The 24,383-nt window shown below is 51.0% G+C and overlaps 1 protein-coding gene across 1 annotated transcript in view; it reads left to right on the forward strand.

The window, feature by feature from the left end:
- The window catches only part of LOC144769378 (glucagon-like peptide 1 receptor), a 368,429-nt gene that overhangs the window by 262,909 nt on the left and 81,137 nt on the right, over positions 1-24,383 (forward strand). The window contains exon 9 of the mRNA XM_078653433.1: positions 13,771-13,840. Coding sequence (XP_078509559.1) covers positions 13,771-13,840 — 70 coding nt within the window. The remainder of the gene's footprint in view (positions 1-13,770; positions 13,841-24,383) is intronic.

A 24,383-nucleotide genomic window follows, 5' to 3' on the forward strand; every position in this document is an offset into this window, starting at 1 on the left:
AGGGAAATAGCTGGAGCCTCGTTTTTTTTCCAGGCAGCTGCCAAAGTGAGTTTGGCAGCACCTAAGCAGGTCCACATGATCGCTTTGTCTGCCTTAGTTTGTCTGAGCAAGAGGGGGTCTCGAAGACCAAGAAGAGCAAAGCCAATGGAAGTTGGGATTGGATAGCCCAATATGTCTTTTATGTGAGAGAGGATCCCATCCCAAAAAGGACGAATCTTAGGACAGTCCCACCAAATAAGCCTAAAGTCCCCCTGCAGTCCACATTCCCACCAGCATAGGTCGGAAGTGTCTGGAAAGATACGCCGAAGCTTAGTGGGGTAAAGGTACCAGTCATAGAGGAGTTTATAGTGGGCTTCTCGAAGAGACAGTGATTGATTATGCTTGCAGATATCTCTCCAGACGTGAGACCATTCCCCATTGTTAATTTCCCTCCCCAGAACCTGCTCCCAAAACTGCATGTACCTTGCCCGTGGGGGAAATGTAGTGGAAAGCAGCATCTCATAGATGGCCGAAATGGCCCCCTTCATGGATCCCGCCGCAGGGCCACAAATTTCTAGTGGTAGTGCTCACTCTGCGGTAGGGCAAATTCCTCTCTGCATTCTGCGATTGTCAAAATCTCCCCGTCTTGAAACAGGTCGGCTATTTTAAGGCCGTCTCCTTTCCTCAAGCAGTCAAAGGGGTCCGCACGAAGTGCCGGAGGGAAATCTGGATTAAAATGGATAGGCGTGTAAGGGGAGGGAAAAGTGATCCAGCCCTCTCTCTTGGTAACCTTATCCCAGGTGATAAGAGTGGTACAGGTGGGAGTACTGATATAAGCATTGGCAGGACGATACCGCTTAGGCTTCATAACACATCCCATATATACCTCCCTACCACGGCGCGGTCCATGTGAAGCCAATGCTTCTCGGATTCTCTAACTGACCACTCCGTTGCCACCCGAAGCTGTGCGGCCTGGTAGCATAAGGTAAAGTCAGGTAGTGCCAAACCCCTCTTTGCGCGCGGGCGGCATAGGACATGAAGTGGGAGGCGGGCCCTGCCCCCTGCCATATGAATTTAGTGATCAACGAGCGGAGGGTCGGCAGTAGAGGCCTGTTTAGATCTATGGGGAGCGCCTGAAATAAGTATAAAAATTTGGGTAGGACCGTCATTTTAACCCCGTTAATCCACCCCAGCCAGGAAAAATGTAGAGGGGTGACCAACGCTTGCAACTTGTTGGAATTGGGCCAGAAGAGGTGGATAGTTCATCTTATATAACTCGTCCAGTTTAGCCGTGAGACGCAGTCCCAAGTAGAGTAAGGAGTGTTTCGCCCATTGGAAAGGTGTTGTCATTTGTAGGCGAGTAACCTCCGCATGGGAGAGGGTAAGATTAAGTATGAAAGATTTCGAGGAGTTCACCTTAAAGCCGGCCACTGGCTCAAAGCTGTGTAATTCTCCCTGTACCGCTCGCAGCGATTGTGTCGGGTCTACAAGGGAAAGGAGGATATCATCTGCGAATAATGAAGCTTTATGCTCCACTTCGCCAAAGGGAATGCCCCGTATCTCGTCGTTGGCTCGGAGTTTAATCGCCAGTGGTTCTATGCTTAAAGCAAATAATAGCGGCGAGAGGGGACACCCCTGCCGCGTACCTCTGCTCAGGGCAAAGGGGGAGGAGGAACAGCCATTGACCATCACTCGCGAGGTAGGTGCATGTTAATAAAAGGGTCGCCAAACCCGAACCTCTACATAGTTAAAAAGAGAAAGGCCCAATCAACCCGGTCAAAGGCCTTTTCCGCGTGAAGACCCACCAATACCGCGGGGAACCGGAACCTCGTGGCCTTCTCAATCAAATGGACTGTGCGTCTGATGTTATCATGGGTCTGTCTGCCTTTGATAAATCCCGACTGGCCGGGGTGTATCAAGAGGGGCATCAACCCTTCTAAATGCGCCGCAAGGATAGCAGAATAAAGCTTGGCGTCCACATTGAGGAGCGCAATTGAACTGTCAGAGCCACATAATTGCGGGTCTTTACCGGGTTTGGGGATGAAGTAGATCACAGCCTCCGCCATTGAACTAGAAACCTGTTCATCAGAAGCAATAGCCTGAAACAAGGCCGTAAGATGGGGAAGGAGCTCTGCGCAAAAACACCTATAGAAGTGGGCCGTAAGGCCGTCAGGACCCGGGGCTTTCTGCAGTTTGAGCCGCGAGATGGCCACACTGACCTCCTCTTGGGTAATGGGGGCATCTAACTCTGCCGCCGACACTTTCGACAATTGTAGGAGATCCAGAGTGCCTAAATACCGGTGTTGGCAGGAAGTGTCCGGGGAACTGCCCTTATACAGCTCTCTGTAGAATTCCCCAAACACGTTGGCCTTAGCAGTGTCTGAGTGTGTGATATGGCCCTGGCGGTCTAAGATCCCCCCAATGTAGTCCTTCTCCCTTTGTACACAAAGCTGGCGGGCTAAGTGGGGACCCACCTTATTGCCCTGAAGAAAGGAGGACTGACGGATCTTTAGGAGAGTGAATTCCGCCCGGTTAGAGTATATAGATTGCAATTTGCCCTTAAGGGCAGTAAGCTGCCGCTGTAGGGCCTGTGTTGGATTGGCCTTGTGCGCACGCTTGGCTGCTCCCAATTCTTCTTCTAGAGCCTCCCTTTCCCTCGCCCTGTGCTTGTTTAAGTTCGATTTTAGCTGAATGCATTTCACTCGAATCACTGCTTTAAAAGCATCCAGTTATTCTGGGGGGTAGTATCCTGCGGGTCGCTGTGCGAAAAAAAATCCGCAATGGCTGTCCGCAACCCTTCCCTGGCCACCGGGTCATGGGTCAAAGCTAGTGGGAAATACCATCGAGGGGTTCTGTGGGAGGGCCCGCCCAATGAAGACCCAGGGTGATCAATCTATGGTCAGACACTGATATTGGCAGTATCTGAGCAGCCCGGAGGGTCCCCAATAAAGCTTGACTAACAAAAATATAGTCAATCCTCGAGTATGTCCTATGCACATGAGAGAAGTGCGTCTAATCCCTGGTTGTGGGGTGGAGTGTGCGCCTAGAATCAATGAGCCCCAAGTCAGTGAATTTCTGCTGCACCCTAAATAGGAATGTACTGATAGCTGTCCTGTTGGAGCTAGAGCTATCTATGGACCCCTGCCAAGTAAGATTAAAGTCCCCCAATAGTACGATGACTCCCTCTGCAAGCCCCCCTATCAAGTCAAGCACTTGGGAAAGGAAGGCAGGCTGGCCCGACTTAGGTGCGTACAGTGAAACAAAAGTGCATGGTGTGCCCCTCAAGCGGCCCTTGACTAATAGCAGCCTGCCCTCCTTATCGGATTTAAGAGACTCGAACTGAAAATTCGCTGAAACATGGAACAACAACGCCACCCGTTGTGTTTCGAGGCGGCAGAGGAGGTATAGGTCAATGGGTAACTCCTGTGGTGTAACCTAGAGACTTCAGCCCTCCTAAGATGGGTTTCCTGAAGGGCTACCACTTCTAATTTGCGTTCATTCAAGTACTTCCAAATCTTTTGTCGTTTCTGAGGGGAGTTTAGCCCCTTAACATTCCAAGAGGCAGCGGTAACCATCAGCTCAGCAAACCCCCCCCTCCCAACCCATGTTCGCTCCATGTATCCCCACCTCATAGCAAAAGGCCCTGTAACCTGGTAAGGGGGCCCGCTCCCCCACCAGCGACTCGCCTCAACCCGTCCCAGTGCTGGAAAGATGTACATCTGTTTCACAAAAAGGCACCAACAAAATACAAAGAACCGAACCCCATAGTCACCACCTAAACCCCCCCACCACCATGAGCCCCTCCCCAACAACCCCCAAGCCCTGATGCCAGAGGAACCGAAGAACCTCGGCGAAGATTCCCCCCCAACTCCAGAGGAGGAATACTGGGAATCACAGACAAGGCCCGCACCCCCCGACCGTAAAGCTAGAGTAAACTGGGGAACATTGTACTAGATATGAACAAAATAAAAACCTCAGTGTCCTTGAGATGATAACGCAGTCAAACAACCGCTCTCCTGTGAACATGCCTCTCCGTCTGGGTGAGTCATGGCGGCATTCAGAACCTCGGTGACTGAGAGAGGTCCCTTAGCAGCAAGACGAGCAGGTGGAGACCATGCAACCGGCCCCCAAAGGCCGAAGAGACACCAGGCAGACCTCCGTGTGTGGGTGAAAAGCCAAAGATAGTCTGGAGCCCCAATGGGCACAGCACGCGTAAGGGCTCTAGGGATCTGGACAGATGCAAGTGCAGCAGAAGGAAACACCGGGGCCATGACAGACAGCGTCAGCAAGATGTGGTCTCCTTGGGCCCCCATCGACAACCCCACCAGCCAGAGGGCCTCCTACCCCTGAGAACGCGTGCGAGGCGCCGTGATCACGTAGTCGACAGTTCCATGGTAAAAAACAGGGCGGGGACTCTCAGCAACGGCTGGTGACAGTGTGCCATGCATTCGAACCACTCTGCGGCATCCCCGTTGCCTCCGTGCAACCCCCGCCGGACGCCTCCTCAGGGAGCGGGAGAGCCAGAACCTTCAGACCCTCCGTCAGGTCAGAGATGGGGTGAGTTTTGTTGCCATGCTCAAAGACGAGACCAAAGGGAAAAGCCCATCTATAACGGATCTTATCTTCCTGAAGCTTAGCGGTGACAGGACGCAGTGTCTGGCGTCGGGCCAGGGTCGCAGCTGCCAGGTCCTAGTAGAGAGCGCACCCATACCCTTGAAAGGACACCTCTTTTAGCTTCCTGGATGCCGAGAGAATGGCCTCTTTAACCTTAAAAGAGTGCAGCTTGACCAGGACATCAAGGGGACGCTTGCGGTTTCCAGACTACAGTGCACCCACCCAATGCACTCTGTCGATCTTAATCTTGAGCTGTAGGAGGTTGAGGATCTCAACAAAGACCCCAGTCACAAAGGCCTCCACGTCTGGCCCCTCCGCTCCTTCTTCCAAGTACCGAATCCGAATGTTCTCCCTCCGGGTCCTGTTCCCTAGGTCTTCAACCTTGAGCTGGGCCTGCTGTAGTTGAGTCTGGAGGGCCTGCTGAGCATCGTGCATCGTGGCCTGTGACGACGTCAGACCCTGCGCCTGTCCCTCCACCTCCAAAAGTCGAGATCCCACCGCATCCACATCTTTCCGCAGCGTAGTGAGCTTCTCAGTGAGGTCAGCCTTCAGCTGGTCCACTGAGGTTCGTAGATCTTGTTTAAATTCCCGGCAGAGCTCCACCTTAAACTCCCGAAGAGTAGCCACCAAGTCCTCGCGAGTCAGCGCCAAGTCTTGTGGGGGAGCAGGAGCGTCCCGCGAAGGTACCCGGCCAGAGGCCCGAAAATACGTGGAGACTTTATTGGTCTGCTTCTTGGGAGGCATAAGCCCCCCCCCCCACCTGGCGCTCTGTGATGCCGGGCGCCTGCCCAAATCAAGCCAAGATCAGGCGGGAACCAGGGCCACCCCACGAGGGGTAGTAGGAGAGTCTAGAAAGCAGGAGCCCCACAGCTGTAGTCTTCCAAAGCCCAATGGTGCCGCCGTGGAAAGCGAGAGCTGACCTGAAATGCTGCCAAAACCCAGAGAACTCCCTTCAGGTCAAAATGCAGCCCCACTGCTTAGGCCGGTGTCCAGACTCGCCACAGCAGCACTCGCGGAACGTCAGCATCTTCAAAAGCCTCCACCCTCTGCCTCCAATATCGAGCTCTCCAACTCCGCTATGTTGAGGTCAGGCACATTAACGCGGTGACCCTGGGTTGCCGATATAGGAAGGAGCCCCCTGCAGGTCACTGTATGTCGCTGCTGCTCAGGCCGCCTCCCGGGCCCCCTGTCCCTGCTGCCTCACAAGCCCGGCGCTGTTAAATGCCACTCGGAGCAGCAGCCCACAGATGCAGGAGAGGCTAACAGAACACCTCGCGTGGGTAGCGGCAAGGCAACTCGGCACCCCCACCTCCTCCAAGTGAGGGGGCACGTGCCACCCGTCCCACCGTCGTTCCTCACCGGATTTCGCCGCTCTTTCTTCTGGCCGGTGGGCCGCGAGAGCCGGGCGGCTCCTGCCGAGTCTCCCGCCCAACCCCGGCAGCTGCATGTAGAGTCGCGCTCTAGTCTTTGCGGGTTGCGTCACGACGCAACACGCGAAGACGCCCTGTCCGGAGCGAGTGCGCATGCGCGCAGAGACCACGAGCATCGGAGGAGGTAGGACGCTCAGTGCTCTCCCGCGATTTATCGATTTAAATAAAGTAACCTTCCCCTCAGTCCCTGAGTCTGCCTCCTCTTTGCCCAATACACCCTTAGCACCTTTACAGTGGTGACGAGGAGTGGGATTGCCCACAAAAGTAAACAAAACAAAAAAAAGAAGGGCAGAAAAACGGAGGAACAGCAGAAGGCTAGGGGAACACACCCCCACACAGGCCCACCCTGACAGGGGACGACGCTGGAGGAAACAACGTCCAGGAGGTCACAGGAAGATCGCAGGGAGAGCGCGGCAGAGGCGCAGAGAAGCGGGGAGCACCTACCGCATGCACCAGTGCCAGAAGGCGGCAGCCAAGGGGGAGAAGCACAAAACAAGTCGATAACACCCCACAGAGGCCCTGGCGGAACTGGAAGACCGCAGAGCAGGGGGAGCAGGAGAACCCCGACTGAACCCGACGCAAGGTGGGAACGCAAACCCGCCAGGCAGCCCAAGAAACCAGGGAGCAGAACCGGAAGAACAGGCCAGAATGAGCACGCAGACGTCGTCACTCACTGCGCCGATCCCGTTCTTGCCCAAACCAGGTGAACCCCAGATGAAATGGGAAGACTGGAGGGAGTATTTCAAAAATTATCTTGAGGCCCTGGAGGATGAAAATGGGGAACCCTTCCCCAGTGCGAGGAGAAGGAGGATACTCTTGCACAATCTAGGCCCGGAGGGGATAAGAGTGTTCACGAACTTAGTGCCCACGACCAGACCACAAGCGGATGTCGACGTCTTTAAGCATGCCTTAGAGGATCTGGACAATCACTACCGCCCAGCGGTATGTGTCTCCATCGATCGCTACAACTTCCAGCAAAGGAAGCAAGAAGCAGGAGAATCCATAGATGACTATGTCGCAGCTCTAAGACGGTTAGTGATGACGTGCAAGTACGGGGCCCTTCATAAATTCATAAAAGACCAAATTGTCATGCACACCACCAACAAGACTGTACAAGATAAACTACGGGCACACGGAGAAGCGATGCTGATAGAAGTCATAGCCATGGTAAAGAAAGCGGAGTTATCGAAACGATGTGCCGAAGCAGCGAAAAGGGAAACCACCCAGAAGACTATGGTGAACAGGGTAGAAGATTCGAAACCTTCAGGAAGGAATAGAACAGCACCCGGAGAAAGTAAAGGAACCAACAGATGGGCGGAAAAAAACGGACAGACAAGGAAACAGCCCATGGAAAGCAAGACCACGTGCTACAGGTGCGGAAGCCCGAACCACGCAGCCCAGGATAAACGCTGCCCGGCATTCCGGGCGAAATGTATGTTCTGTGGCCTACTGGGCCACTATGAAAAAGTGTGTCGCAGGAAAAAGAAGAGACCAGTAGTGAAGTACGTAACACAAGACCAAACAGAAGGAGAAGAGGACGAGCTGGACGAGGATGACCATGTATTGTGTGTAGAGGAGCAGGTGCTGGGAATAGGGACAAGCTTTCTTGCAAACCTCAATGCGACATGGTGATAGGAGGCGTGAAAATCAAGATTGTGATAGACTCGGGGTCCCCGTTCACCATAATCCAAAGATCAGTATGGGAGGAAGAGTTTGAGCCCAGCCTAGGACCCAGACTGGAACCACCAGACATACGGCCAGTGACATACTTAAACACACCCATCCCCATGGTAGGGTACATGACTCTAAAGTTTGAATTCAGAGGAAGGTCAGCAGAGTGCAAGCTGTACGTGGCAGAAAAGGGTCCATCAGTCTTAGGTTGGATGGATCAAGGTGACTTAGGGATAAAACTGGACCCAGGAGAAGACATTCAAGTATTGATGACAGCCCCTGAGAGCTAGCCGGACCTGGAGAAAATAAAAAAGGACTTCCCGAGGGTGTTCGGAGGGAAGGTCGGCAAACTAGAAAAGTTCACACACAAAATTCTACTCAAGGAGAACTCCAACCCGGTGTCCCACAAGGTTAGGAATGTGCCCCTAGCAGTAAAGGAAGCAGTACAACAAGAATTGCGTAGACTGGAAGAACATGGAATAATCGAACCCATAGACAGTTCGGAGTGGCTGGCGCCCTTGGTTGTGGCAAGAAAACCAAATGGCAAAGTGCGTCTGTGCGTGGACCTCCGAGAACTTAATAAGTGCCTGATCGTGGAGAAATTCCCATTGCCTCGCATAGAAGAAATGCTGGCCAAAACGAGAGGAGTAAAGTGGTTCTCCACCATTGACCTCACGTCTGCCTATCACCAGATAGACCTGCACCCCACAAGCCGGAAACTCACATCCTTCATAACGCCCTATGGATGCTATCAATTCCACAGGATGCCCTTTGGTCTTGCCTCGGCCGCAGCGGTGTTCCAAAAGCTAATGCACCGTCTATTCAAGGACATTGAGGGCATCCAACACTTTCAGGATGACATTTTAGTAATGGGGAAGGACCGGAAAGACCATGACAGGAAATTGGACAAGGTGCTGGGTGTGCTACAAGAAAAAGGCCTGACAGCAGAAGGGGAGAAATGTCGACTAGGAATGGCATCAGTCACTTACCTCGGACACAAAATAGGAGAACACGGAATAACGCCAAAAAGAGAGAACGTAAAGGCAATCTGTGAGGCCAGGGCGCCCGACAGCAAAGAGGAGGTGAGATCCTTCCTGGGGATGGCCAAGTATTATAGCAAGTTTGTCCAGCACTTCGCTACCAAAACACATCACCTGAGGCAGCTGATAAGAAACAAGACAGTGTTCAAGTGGAATGAGGAAGCATAGAAGGAATTTGAAGAGTTGAAAAGGAACATAAGTCAAGCGGTGCCATTACAAGGATATGACCCCATGGGGCGGACCATACTGACAACGGATGCCAGTGAGAAGGGACTGGGAACAGTCCTCGCACAGAAGAGAACAGACGGAACTGTGGAGACCCTCAGCTTTGCTTCCAGCTATCACCCACAGAACAGAAATTTAGTTTTATTGAGAAGGAAATGCTAGCGGTGGTATGGGCCATGGGGAAGTTCAGGCAATTCCTGTGGGGCACGAGATTTCGACTGCAGACAGACCACAAACCGCTAGTCAAAGTGCTAACCTCGAGTGGACATGCAACTGCCACGCCACGCATAGCCAAGATGTGGTTGAAGCTACTGGAGCACCGGTATGACGTGGAGTATATACCGGGGACACGCAACAAGGTGGCTGATTACCTTAGTAGAGCCTCAGCCATGGAAGATGCCCCAAACCTCTCGCCTGAGGATGAAGAGATGATAGCGATAACGGAGGATCCAGAAAGAGTGATCAGTAAGCAGGAATGGGTCCTAGCATATGAGGATGAAGAGATCCGTGAGGTCAAAGAACACATAATCAAAGGCTGGCCCGAAAAGAAGAGAGTGAAGGAGGAGCTCCGGAAACTTTATGAAGTCCGCGAGGAACTGTCTGTGAGTGACTCTGGCATCTTTCTATCAATCAATCAATCAATCATAACACTTGTATAGCGCGCTACTCACCCGGAAGGGTCTCAAGGCGCTTGGGGGAAGGGGTCCGCTACTGCTCGAACAGCCAGGTCTTGAGTTGTCTCCTGAAGGCGAGGTGGTCCTGGGTCATCCGAAGGTGGATGGGGAGGGAGTTCCATGTTTTGGCCGCCAGGTAGGAGAAGGATCTGCCTCCGGCGGTGGCTCTTCAGATGCGTGGTACGGCGGCGAGGGCGAGGCTGGCGAACCGTAGCTGGCGGGTGGGCGTGTGGAAGGTCAGGCGGTCGTTGAGGTACTTGGGGCCCAGGTCGTGGAGAGACTTGTGTGCGTGGGTGAGGAGCCTGAACGTGATCCTCTTAGTGACGGGGAGCCAGTGCAAGTTCCTAAGGTGGCCGGAGATGTGGCTGCGTCGAGGGATGTCCAGGATGAGTCGGGCGGAGGCGTTCTGGATGCGTTGTAGTCTTTTCTGTAGCTTGGCTGTGGTTCCGGCGTAGAGGGTGTTTCCGTAGTCCATCCGGCTGGTGACGAGGGCTTGGGTGACCGTCTTCCTGGTTTCGATCGGGATCCATCGGAAGATCTTGCGGAGCATGCGGAGGGTGTGAAAGCATGAGGAGGAGACGGCGTTGACTTGTCTGGTCATTGAGAGGGAGGAGTCCAGGATGAAGCCCAGGTTGCGTGTATGGTCTGTCGGCTTGGGGGCGGTGCCCAGGGCTGGGGGCCACCAGGAGTCGTCCCAGGCGGAGGGTAATGGTCCAAGGATGAGGACTTCCGTCTTGTCTGAGTTCAGTTTCAAGCGGCTGTTCTTCATCCACTCGGCGACGTTTTTCATCCCTTCATGGAGGCTGGCTCTGGCGGTGTCGGGGTCTCTGGTGAGGGAGAGGATCAGCTGGGTGTCATCGGCGTAGGAGATGATGTTGAGGTTGTGTTGGCGTGCGATGGCTGCGAGAGGTCTCATGTAGACGTTGAAGAGGGTGGGGCTGAGTGATGATCCTTGCGGGACGCCGCAGATGACTTCGGTGGCCTCGGAGCGAAACGGGGGGAGGCGGACTCTTTGTGTTCTTCCAGCGAGGAACGAGATGATCCACTTCAATGCCTTCTCTTGGATGCCGGTGTTGCTGAGGCGTTTCACTAGGGTGCGGTGGCAGACCGTGTCAAACGCCGCGGAGAGGTCCAGGAGGATGAGTGCCGCTGTTTCCCCGTTGTCGAGAAGGGCTCGGATGTCGTCGGTGGCTGCGATGAGGGCGGTCTCGGTGCTGTGGTTGGCTCTGAAGCCGGACTGCGAGGGGTCGAGGGATCCATTCGTCTCGAGGAAGGCGGCAAGCTGTCTGTTGGCGATCTTCTCAATGACTTTGGCAGGAAAAGGGAGGAGCGAGATGGGGCGGAAGTTTTTGAGGTCGGTGGGGTCTGCTGTGGGTTTCTTCAGCAGGGCGCTGAGTTCGGCATGCTTCCAGTTCTCCGGGAAGGTGGCGGTGTCGAAGGAGGTGTTGATGACGTCTCGGAGTTGGGGTGCGATGGTGGAGTCGGCCTTGTTGAAGACGTGGTGGGGGCAGGGGTCAGTCGGAGATCCGGAGTGGATGGTGTTCATCATGCGGGCTGTGTCTTCGGTGGTCACTGTGGTCCAGTTGCAGAGGGTGGCGGTGGGGTGCGTTGGTTCAACGGTTGGGTGCGAGGGAGGTGCGCCGAAGTTGTTGTGGATGTCGGCAATCTTGCGGTGGAAAAAAGAGGCGAGGGAGTCGCAGAGATCTTGTGACGGAGTGATGTCGTTGTTGCCGGTGCTGGGGTTGGAGAACTCCGAGGAGACAAAGTGGTGCCTCCTACGAGATTGATCCCGTTCCTGTTGACACAGTTACATGAGGGGCATCTTGGCATTGTCAAAACCAAAATGAGAGTGAAGCAAATGTACTGGTGGCCTGGACTAGACATACAAGTGGAAAGGCATGTGAGAGACTGTGACCAGTGCCAAGGAGCTGACAAAATCCTGAAACCTCTAAGGCCAGCTTTGGGGAAATTTGACCAGCCACGCGACCCCTGGGAAGATGTCTCGGTCGACATTTTAGGACCTGTTCTGGACAACCAAGGAGTGCCGAAGTATGTATGTGTCTTGCTGGACAAATACTCCAAGTGGCCAGAAATTCACATCCAAGAAGAAATGGACTCCGAAACTGTGATAAAGTTCCTCACTTCGGTTTTCCTGAGAGAAGGGATCCCGAGGACAATCCTGAGCGACAATGGCCCGCAATTCACCTCTGAGAAATGGTACAAGTATGCAGAAAGGAATGGGATCAAAACCAAACACACTTCTGTATACCACCCCTCGAGCAACGGTCAGGTGGAAAGATTCAATCGTCTCATCATGGGGTCCATCCAAGCTTCCATCATGAAAGGCAAGGATTGGGAAAAAGAGATACTGAAGATGATATGGGCCTACCGGATTACCCCCACCTCCACAGGGTACAGCCCATTCCAAATCCTGCGAGGCAGGCATCCCTTCCCTAAGGACAATGTGGTCTGGAGAGAAAAGACCATCACCAGCAAATGGTCTCCTGCAGTAGTACAACATAACCTGGAGAAAGCTCAGAAAGTATATACTGAACATTATAATCGGAGAAGAAACGTGCAAGAGACAGCACTTGAAAGAGGGGAGTGGGTGAGAGTCAAACTGGCAGTGCTGAAAAGGAAAGGAGAAAGCAAGTACAGCCCGCCTCTGCAAGTAGAAGAAGTATACGACAGAGCGGCGTTACTCAGCGACGGGAATGTGTGGTCCCAAGACCGCATGGCTAAAATCAACAAGATCCTACAGTGGCCTGCGGAGGAAGAGAGAGCCCTACAAGATCAAGGGCCAAGAGATAGAGAAGGAGATACATCCGCAGAAGAAGAGCGCCAGATGGAAGAAGGATCTTACGAGGACGTGGGAGATCAAGAAAGGCCCGTTGCAGAGGAAACACAGGGAGAAAGGAATGTGACACCAAAAAGGGAAGAGCAGAGTCATCAGAGAGACAGGACAGTAAGCCCTGCAGAGAACTGCACCAGAGAAGCCTCCACGCCGGTAAGACGCACACGCGCTGGTAGAGTGGTGGTCAGACCCAATCATTTCAGAGACTTTGAACTAGGGGAATGTTAAGCCCCTTCGGACTCAGAGAACTCTTTTGTATATGTATAAAAAGGGGGAGATATGTAGAGTCGCGCTCTAGTCTTTGCGGGTTGCGTCACGACGCAACACGCGAAGACGCCCTGTCCGGAGCGAGTGCGCATGCGCGCAGAGGCCGCGAGCATCGGAGGAGAGAGGACGCTTGACGCTCTCCCGCAATTTATCGATTTAAATAAAGTAACCTTCCCCTCAGTCCCTGAGTCTGCCTCCTCTTTGCCCTTTACACTGCACAGTTGGCACTGGTCGCCTCTCCCCAGATCATCGCCAAAGGGGCCCCCCGGTAGCTGGTCGAGGCCCCGCGGGGGCATCCAAAGTGTCGGTCACCTCGCGGGACCGACAACTCAGTGCGTGACAAAATGGGGCCTGGGGTCCGCAAAGCCCTCCTCGGCTCACCTCTGCTCACCTTCTCCTCCGAGCACCAGCCACTCAAGCGTCATTGGCCACCTCAAGGGTCTCTAGGAGCCTTCGGACTTCAGAGGTGCAGCTTTAGCCGTCCCCAGAGCACAGGTAAGACACTTAGAGGGCCGGGCGGGAGCAGAGCAGAGCGATTTCGCGACCGCTCCTCCATCTTACTTGGCCACGCCCCACTGTACAATTGTTTTTTGTTATTATCTGAGTTTAACCTAAATGGATGCGGGGAGGGGGGACAGGATGAATAGACGATTGAAGCTGGTCATCTGAAATCTTGAACAGGTTTGTGGAACTATGTGAAATCCAAGGTAACCAGCTATTAATATTGAAAAGCGAATAAACATGATAAAAAAATAGCAACAAATGCTCAGGTTCCAAACCTCCAGTTGCGCACTTAGACCTTCCCTCGCCTGTACCAATGGACCTGCAGAGGCCTCTATCATGACGTGGCAGGCATTGTGGGTCATATGCACTAGAAACTTATAGGAACTGTGAAGGAGTGCAGGATGCATGAGACTATGGATCCGTCTTTCCGAATGGATGACAGAATGCCTTGGATGACATAGGACTTGAATTCAGAGCTACTGACAGCTTCGTCATTCTTTCTTCTCTTTCAGATGTTGGAGTGAAAATGTCCACATGGGTGTTTGGTGGATCATCCGGGCTCCCATTGTAGCAATTGTGGTGGTAAACAAGTTGTGTTCTGACCATACTGTTTCTCCACCTCTCTTGATCATTTCACTGTTATGCATTTCTCTGTTCACTATCATATCTCTTTCTTGTCCCTGCATGCCCCTTAGTCTCTCTCGAATCCCCATCACTAAATCTCACCTTCTCTCTTTCTTGTCTTGTCTCTTGTTTCACTACCTCTTTTTTCTTGTATTTTTCTCTTTCTCTTTCTTCATTTCTTTCACCACACCATTGGTTAGTACCATTTTTACTTGATCAACATCCCTTTGGATGTCTGGTCCATGCAACCTATAGTGATGTTATTGTCTGCTCTCTCTTTCCAGAACCCAGACTAACATCATCGTAGCTGGGGGTACTTGATTCTTCATCTAGCATAAATCTATGGGGCATTGACTCTGTGCAATGTGTCCTTGAATAAGTCTGAATTCCAGAAGACAAAATGAGAAAACTAAAAGATACGTAAAACAAGTTCAAGTTCAAAAAATTTGTATAGCGCACTAGTCACCCAGAGGGTCTCAAGGCGCTTGTGGGAGGGAGATGAATTTACTTATCGAATATCCAGGTTTTAAGTAGTTTTCTGAAAGCGAGGTGGTTCTGAGTGAGGCGAGGTGGGAGGGGAGAGAGTTCCAGGTCTTAGCCGCTAAGTAGGAGAAGGATCTTCCCCCCATAGTGGATCTGTGGATGCGCGGAATTGCGGCGAGGGCTTGATTGGACGATCGTAGTTGGCGGGAGGGGGTGTAGAAGGATAGACGCGTGTTGAGGCATTCGGGTCCTAGGTCGTAGAGGGCTTTGTGTGCGTGGGTGAGGAGACGGAACGTAATTCTCTTGTTGACAGGGAGCCAATGGAGGTCTTTCAGGTGGTCGGAAATGTGGGCTTGCCGAGGGATGTCCAAGATGAGTCTGGCTGAGGCGTTTTGGATGAGTTGGAGTTTTTTCTGTAGTTTGGCTGTGGTTCCGGCGTAAAGGGTGTTGCCGTAATCCAATCGGCTTGTGCCAGTGCGTGGGTGACCGTCTTTCTTGTTTCGGTGGGGATCCAGCGGAAGATTTTTTTGAGCATTCGTAGGATGTTGAAGCAAGATGATGAGACGGCGTTGACTTGTCTGGTCATCGAGAGGGAGGAGTCGAGGATGAAGCCCAGGTTACGTGCGTGGTCCGTAGGTATGGGTGCGGTTCCGAGGGCCGGTGGCCACCATGAGTCGTCCCAGGCAGAGGGGGATGGTCCTAAGATGAGGACTTCTGTTTTGTCCGAGTTTAGTTTTAATCGGCTGTTCTTCATCCACTCGGCTACTTCTTTCATTCCTTCGTGTAGGTTGGTTTTGGCGGTGTTTGGGTCTTTTGTGAGGGAGAGGATCAGCTGGGTGTCGTCTGCGTAGGAGATGATGTTGAGGTTGTGTTGGCGCGCGATGGGTGCGAGGGGACTCATGTATACGTTGAAGAGGGTGGGACTGAGTGATGATCCTTGTGGAACGCCACAGATGACTTCGGTGGCTTCTGATTTGAAAGGGGGGAGGCGGACCCTCTGGGTTCTTCCGGTGAGGAACGATATGATCCAGTCCAATGCCTTTCCTTGTACTCCGATGTTGCTGAGGCCTTGTATGAGGGTGCTGTGGCAGACTGTGTCGAAGGCTGCTGAGAGGTCAAGTAAGATGAGAGCAACTGTTTCTCCGTTGTCCAGTAGTGTTCGGATGTCATCTGTTGCTGCGATGAGGGCGGTTTCGGTGCTGTGTTTGGCTCGGAAGCCTGATTGAGAGGAGTCGAGGGATTTGTTGGATTCGAGAAAGGCGGCGAGCTGACTGTTGACAGCTTTCTCGATGACTTTGGCGGGGAATGGGAGGAGCGAGATGGGGCGGTAGTTCTTAAGTTCGGTTGGGTCAGCTGTGGGTTTCTTCAGAAGGGCGCTGAGTTCGGCATGTTTCCAGTTTTCCGGGAAGGTGGCAGAGTTGAGGGAGCAGTTGATGACGTCTCGAAGCTGGGGTGCAATGATGGAGTCTGCTTTGTTGAAGATGTGGTGGGGCAAGGGTCGGTTGGTGATCCTGAGTGGATGGAATTCATCAGGCGGGTGGTGTCTTCAGTGGTGATTGGGTTCCAGGCGTAAAGGTTGTTAGAGGGGGGTTTAGGTTCGGAGGTGGGTGGAGAGGGCTGGTTATCGGAATGGTTTTGAAAGCTGTTATGTATTTCGGCGATTTTGTTGTGGAAGAAAGATGATAGAGAGTCGCAGAGGTCTTGGGAGGGGGTGATGTTGTTAGTGCCTGCAGAGGGGTTAGTGAATTCTTTGATGATGTTGAATAGTTCCTTGCTGTTTTGGGCATTGTTGTTAAGTCGATCATTAAATGTTGATTTCTTGGTGGATCGGATGAGTTGGTGGTGTTTGCGGATGGCGTTCTTGAAGGAGGCCAGGTTGTCAGTGGTAGGGTTTTTTCTCCAGGTTTTCTCGAGAGTCCGACAGAACTTCTTGGATTTCTTAAGGTCATCGTTGAACCAGGGGGCTTTTTTGTTACCTTGCTTGATTAGATGGTTTTTCAAGGGTGCTAGTTCGTTTGCGCTGTGGGTGATCCATTGTGTGAGGTTGGTGGCTGCTTGGTTTGGGTCCGATGAATAGGCAGGGGGGTTTTGTTGCAGCGAAGAGACGAGCTGGTTAGTGGTGATTTTGTTCCAATTTCTTCGGGGGATAGGTTGTGGGGCGTTATGGGTCGAGGGTTTTCTGTAGTGGAAGTGAACGCAGCTGTGGTCCGTCCAATGGAGAGCTGTAGTGTAGGGTCGAGCGTGTGTCCGGCAGCGTGGGTGGGGGTGTCAACGAGTTGTTTGAGTCCGAGATTGGCCATGTTGTCCAAAAGGGTGGTGGTGTTGTTGTCGTTTTTATTGTCCAGGTGGAAGTTGAGGTCTCCCAGTAGAATGTAGTTCACGGATGGGATGGCATGTGGGCTGATGAATTCAGCGATGTCTTCACTGAAATGTGAGCGGGGTCCTGGGGGTCTGTAGATGAGGGTGCCTCTGAGTGTGGTTTTGGGGTCGGTGTGAATCTGGAAGTGAAGGTGTTCGGCGGTAGCGAGGTTATTGTCGGAACTGGTCGTGATGCAGATGTTGTTCTTATGGACGATGGCGATGCCTCCTCCTGTTTGGTTGATGCGGTCCTTACGGATGATCTTGTATCCAAACATGACATCACCGCCAACAGTAAGGAGGGCACAACAAACAAAAATCAAATACTGGCAATGCCAATACGTCTGACTTTAATGTGCTGCACCCTACACTCACATAGGCACACTGCTCCCTCTGCATTCACACCCCTCCCCTGCACTCACGACTCCCCCTACGTTAACAAAGGTACAAAGACCCCTGCACATACACACACACAAGCATGTACAGACAGCCTATGAGCTAACACACAGACATCCTCCTTGCCCTGGCCCACCAAAGGCATACCCTGCTCTGACCCCCTGCAAACATCCCTAGTACTCATCCCCTTGCACTCAATCCTTGCATCAACACACACACCCCCAAGAATTACCCTGTACCGAGATTCACACACCGTTCCCCTGCACTCGCACAGACACCCCAGAACTCACATTAAGTCATACCCTACACTCACTGTCTGCACTCACACAGCTGCACCCCATACTCACCGATTACAAACACCCTTGCACTCAGCTCCTACAGGCAACACCTGAACTCACATCTCACTGACATGCAGGCACAAGACACCCTGCACACAGACACACAGGCAGGTCAGTCAGCATGCACTTTCACCTGCGTGTACAATTCTTGCTCACACAAGTGCCTCCACTCACCCACACCACACTCACACACAAACTCCCTGCACCCAGATAGGCACCACCTGCATATGCTCCCTACAGGCACCGTGGGCCATATTATCAAGAAAGGGCGCTACATTATCGCCGCTTTTATCGGCAGGAAACTGCCGCTAAAGTGGTGATAATATACCCTTGTGAATTCCCATAGAAGCCCAGGTTAACACCAGAACCTGGGCTTCTATGGGAATTTACAAGGGCCTATTATCAAGCCCATTATCGCCGCTTTAGCGGCAGTTTCCTGCTGATAAAAGCGGCGATAATGTAGCGCCCTTTCTTGATAATATGGCCCCTTGTTTCTTGAACCCTTACAGGCACCCACTGTGCTTATCCCTTAAAGACACCCCCTCTGCAGACCTTGTACAAGAATTCCCTGCAATGACTCCCTACTGGCATCCCCTATACTGACCCCCCTTCATGCACTCACACAGCCACCCCTAACACTCATCCCCTACAGACACACCCTGTACTCACTCTGTGCAGGCACCCCCTACATTCAACAGGCACCCAATGTGCTCACTCACCTACACACACAGGCACCCCTTTTATTCACCCCCTGCACTGATCCTCTACAGGCACCCCGTGCACTAACACCTTCAGAAACTACCTGCACTAACCATCCACAGGCATCCCTACAAGCACCACTTGCACATGCACCCCCACACTCACAATGGCACCACCTGTGGGAACACACACGCACATGCATGCACACACACATACACAATCACTCACACACAGACCCCACCTGCATCAATCCCTCTAAAAGCACAGCATGCACTGATCCCTCCTGCACCAAACACCCACAAACACCCAGTGCGCTAACCCGATTAGAGGTAATCACACGCACACACACACACCAATCTAAAGTTTCTCCATGCACAAGTAGGCACATTATTTCGCTCCCACTCACAACTCTCCAACTGCACTAACACCCCTCCCTAGCACCCACTGGTACCTTTACACGCACCTTGTATACACCCGTGCACTTCCTGCACCCCTTTGTTCGCACTCACACAGATACACCCTCATTCACAACCTACAGGCACCTGCGCTCACCTCCTACATGCACCTCTTGTACTCCCCTCCTGAACACACACGTACACACAGCTAACCCTATACTAACACCCTGTGTTCACATAGGCACCCCCTGCACTCATACAGACAACCCTCTGCACTTACACCCTACAGACATCGTTGCACTTATACCCTATCGCCACCAGTGCACTCACCCCTACGGATACCCACTGCATCCACTCAAACGCTCCCTACAGGAAGACTGTACTCACTCAAACATCCCCGGTCTCCACTCATCTCCCTTGCAGTCCCTCTTATATGAGCAGCATCCCTGTAGATGTTTTGTCCATGCTGCTTGTGGTGATGTTATTGTCTGCTCTATCTTTCCAGAGCTCAGGCTGACATCACTGTAGCTGGGGTTGCTTGGTCTTTCCTCACACATAAGTGTATGCGGCTTAGAATCTATGAAATGTGTCGTTGGGTAAGAACTCTGTGATTCCAGAACACAACATGAAAAAATATGTAAAACACAACATCACCATCAATAGTAAGGAGGCACAGCTAAACAAACACAAGTATTGCCAATGCCTCACGTGTTCACTCACTTTCACTTATTCATACAGTTTCTCAAACTAAGATTCTTACCTTCACTCTCATTGACACTCTCAAAGACACTCACAAGCAACACTTTCACTCAATCGCATTCACTGTTAATCACTCAAAATCACACCCACAAACACATACACACATGCACAGAGAAACATTATTTCAGCATCCTTAGCTGGAAATTTGGAGGCTTCTTGGCAGCAGCGGAGCTGGAATCTAGCACTGGAATTAGAACCAGCAAGCTATGATTCCCAGAGAGGAACTAGACAGAGCAGCAAGGTCAGCTTTGAAAAGGGGAATACCCAGCTCAACCCCTCTCTGGGATTCTTGATAGAACTGGAAGCATAGCCCTATAAGAAGCTGGGAAGGTGATGGGATCCTGCTACTGCATGTCTGAGTGGTGTCTCATTGGTCTAAGATGTCTCATGGGCCACTGATGTGGGCTCGGACACCCACATTTTAGCATTGCTAGCTGAGGCTTGCACAGTATGTCTGCTAAATAAAATGAATTGTGCCTGTGTGAGGGGATCAGGATGAACTACGCCCCTCAAATGGACAATCCAGACATCCGCTTACAGAGTGTTCGACTTTTTTTTTTGTTTAAAAAAAAAAAAAGAAAATTCTATCAAATTTGCCTTTATTTCACTTGAGCATTGCTGGAGGACAATACATGTCAAACTTTGTGGAAATACTTATTTTTTCCACTTCTACATATGGAAACAGTCCGAACGAGGGGACTAATAAATGGGGACAGGGATCATACTTTCAGTCCCAACTTCAAAATAGGATCCTCAAAAAGGAATGTATATATAAATAAGGTTCGTCATGTAGTGAAACATAACATATTCAAGATAACAATTATTGAATAGCTAGAAGGCAAGTATTGAGCTACAGTGAAGTCATAGTCTTGTCTTAAGTGGCAAAATGAGTGTACTCAAAAAGGGCCATGTCTTGGAGAAAGAAAACTTAATGGATACATTAAACGGTGGACCGTAACAAGAGGCAAGTTGTAGGCATATACCCATTTATTAAAAAACAAAACCTGTACAAAACATTCATTTTGTTGGACATTTGTAACTTGTGAAAAATTATCGTCTGGGTCCTCCTCTGCCTCTTCCGTGGCCACGTCCTCGTCCTCGGCCTCTGCCTCTCCCAGCAACTGCTTCTCTTTTCTTGGATTTAACTTTCGGTTCAACATCAACCAGTAGTGTATCAAGAGGAAGACTGTCCGGCAGAATGAAGTATCTAATGTTATTGCCTCGAATACTTAAGGTTTCCAATTGTACAGGCTCTCTGTTCTTCAAGGTCATTTTCACAGCTTTAAGATGTGTATTCATACAATGTGCCCACAATTCAACTATTCGTGCCGGGGAGGCTTGTGCTTTTGCGGCCTTAGCCCTTCCGTGCTCAATTTTTTTTGGTTCCGCTCGCCGGGCGTGAACGCTCTATGTATCGCGGCTATTTCCCCACCAATTTAGCTGTCAAAATGAAACTTGTGAGGTTCTTGATGAAATTAAGCCATGAAACGGTTACCGTAGAGTTGAAAAATGGAACCCAAGTTCATGGAACAATTACAGGTGTGGATGTGAGAGTGTTCGACTTTTAAACAACACCCTGTAGCTGGATCATGTCTCTGCCTCTTCAGCCTCCTCCTCATCCTCCAGCCATCCGGAGCCTCGCGATAAGGCAGATAGGGCAGATCTACGCACTGGTAATGTTCATGAAAACACAACAATTGTGTTTTTGTGACCACTGCTCAGTAGCAGCAGGGGCAAGGGCAGTAACTGGGCAGTAACTGGCGTCTCACGGGCAGCAGGGCTGCACCCCCAAGCCCCTGATAAAGAGCTGCTACTATAAGACACACACCTGGTAGTCCTACGGGCACCCTGCTCATCTTGCACTCATACAGACATACTGGTCAGTGTGCACTCCCCCCACCCACCCCCACCGCACCCCTACACTCAAACACTTGTGAGCTGTTGACGGGCCACCATTTGGCAGCTTAGACGCCCTCTTCAAAGCGTTTCTCAATGCAATGAGTGTAACAGAACAGTGACCAAACCACTTCCATATAGATTTTACCACTGTGCACCCCATCTTTGAGAATCACTGGTGTTATTGTGCATCCTGGGCACTGACTGGAGCTTTACATAGCCCCACCAGAGTAACTCTGCGCACCCTACTTTAGTAGATCAAGAGGGTCCAGGCCTGCTCCTGACACCTGTGAAAATCTTAAGCTATCACCCCCTGCCTGAGATGGGGCGATCTACATTATAAAATATCCAGAGATCATAGAAGGACGCCCCCAACAAGGAATATGTACTTGAACACCTTAATAGCCAATAGGAGGGTAATAAGCTTTCACTCAATGTGGAGGCACACAACTTCTGGCCAATCAAATAGTGTTCTAAAAGGTAATCAACATGTGGGCAGAGCCAAAGGCCCTCTCTCAGTAGCACTTCTTAAGATTTGTTTTCTCTAGGGACACATGCGGTCTGGTAACTGCTACTCTGCCAAGCCAGACCTGATGATTGGTTGACTTGACTTACTCTTCATATGGACATTGTTTTCTGGTCTTCCTGTAAGGAGTGTCAGCCTGATCAGTCACTATATTGTGTGCATCCAGTCCACCCTATAGACTTCAGTGTGGGAAAGTGTCTGTGCACTTATTACTGCAGTGTATGAAATTAAATGATTCTAGCATTATTTCTTGGAAACATAAAGAGAACGGGTGTATATTAATGCATATTCAGATCATCCACTTCCACATTCCAACACCCAAAGGGTCACTACAACAGAACATACTAAACACCTCCATATCACTAAACGCAACCACAAAACCTCAACATCCAAAACAAAGCTTCAAGACTTGAAACACAGCACTTTACTCACAGTTTAGTGCTGAAAGTAGCCAGCACAACAAAACACATTGGATGCACCAAGACTTCAATCACATGTAATCAACACAGTGCATACGCCAATATGGATCCAACAGCACCAGAACAGCTTACATCATCCCTTGTGCGTAATGTAAGATAATGGAATGGTTTAAAGCTATCACATGGCTAAAATTAAATATCTAAATATAGTTTAAGCTTAATATAATGTAAGTTTCCTTTTCAGTACCCAACACTACCAATACAACAAAACCCACCAGATGCATCAACACCACTCACTCGTTCAAGACCTCATTGAAGAAAGAGCCATATTGATGGCAATATATGGCGTCCAAACAGTATGAGCGCCCATCGTCGCTGTATAGGCCTCACTCAGCAGATTGCGGCATCAGCTGCTAAATCATGCCTGCCATTGTACAGCATCTGCACTACAAATATACCCATGCCACAATCTCCTGTGTACCCCCTCAGTAACTTTGCATGCAATGCTAGGACCAGTTCCAACCTGTTGCCACCGTGTCCCCACTTGTAATGAACATTCACGCATCTCTGCCTGCCGGAAATACGTATGTGGCTTGCCAGATCTCATGCGCATCTCATCCCAACGAGTGCTTCTGCAGACACACAATATATTCAATACCGGAAGCCAACCAATTGGCAGTTTACTGATTACAACAAGACATGTAGACACCGTGCTCTCTTAGACATGTCCTCCTGCAACTTTCACCCCAATTACAGGTGAGCATGTATTCTGCATGTTCAAACTCTTTCCCCCTGAACTAGGACACCCAGTTGAGACAGCTTCTATTTTTTTCCCTTTTGGTTTTACATGGCAGAGACTTGGCCCACGGGCATCACAGCACTTTGCATGAGAACCAGATAATGTTCCACATGTTTTCTAGGCATAGAGAGATTACAGGCCAAATCTAAAGATTGGCGGGCTGCCCGCCTTCTGTCAGAGTGGTGGAGGACCTTATATCTGTCACCCTGACTGACTATCACCTGCCATATCTAGAAGTCAGGGCCTGCTCAGTGGTGATCTCTCTGCGTTCACAGGAGCGCCAAGGCCCCTCCTCTGAAGTCCCAGATACCCTCTCAGGTGGTTAGTGTGCTATACAAATCAACATAACAAGGCACTGAAACCATGATGAGCCGTCGCCATGTTTCAAGCTGCCACTCACCAAACTGTTTTGTTTTTAATAAAAAAAACCTCACAAAGGGCGAGTTTGTTTTTGAGAAGAAAATGACATAGTGTTTTTTCTCCAAAGGTGGGTGGGTCATTAGTAATTGTTTTTAGGTCTCGGCTTGCGTGGCTGCACACACGTGCAGCCCGCTTGGTGAGATTTTATGTTTTTAGGTCTGTTTTGGTAAAGGGCTTTAAGCCCCGTCCCTCTTTTCCAATGGCTGGCGTCACCGTTTATGCTACACAGTGGCCAGCTATTGGAACAGGCACGGCCCGTGCAGGGCGTTATACCGGGACGGTGACGTCAGGCGGGAGAGGGTCAGGGTGGGGGGTTGTAAAATGGGGGATATGGACCATTACAGGTAAGTACCGAAAAAATCAAATAAAACGAATTTCGTTACCTGCGCTGCATCACCAAATGTGATGCAGCGCGGGCAACAAAATTAGTTTTTTTCCCCCCGGTACTTACCTGTAATGGTCCATATTCCGCATTTTACAAACCACCACCCTGACCCTCCCCCGCCTGACGTCACCGCCCCGGTATAACGCCCTGCACGGGCCGTGCCTGTATTGGAAAAGAGCTTTTCATGACGTAGAGTTTTCTCTTTTTCAGACGGCCCATTTGGACAGGCTCGTCTGCCTTCCGTGCGTCGTGAAAGCTTTCTTCTCTTTATGGGGCCTTGTGTTTCAAACACATGATCCCATAGACAAGAAAGCTTTCACAACGGACGAAAGTGAAAGAGGACCATGCTTGTTGCTGAAGACTGCCGTAAAGCGGGTGACATCCAGCTTGTTAGAAGAGCAGTCGCCTCATGTGCTTGTGAAGGGAGTGGGGGTGCATTTATCACTGCGCCTCAATTGCTGCACTCCCATTCTTGTTCCTCTTTGTGTCTCTGCCGTTTGTTGCCCTATTTGTATCTGGGCCTAAATCCATCGGTTTTTTGCACTCCACACCACCCTGGGTTAGACACTGGCTATATACAAATCAGCTCTGACCCTGAGCCTCATGGGAACAGTCCAGTCCGAACTAC

The sequence above is a fragment of the Lissotriton helveticus genome, chromosome 7, assembly GCF_964261635.1.
Source record: "Lissotriton helveticus chromosome 7, aLisHel1.1, whole genome shotgun sequence".
NCBI classification, from domain to species: domain Eukaryota; kingdom Metazoa; phylum Chordata; class Amphibia; order Caudata; family Salamandridae; genus Lissotriton; species Lissotriton helveticus.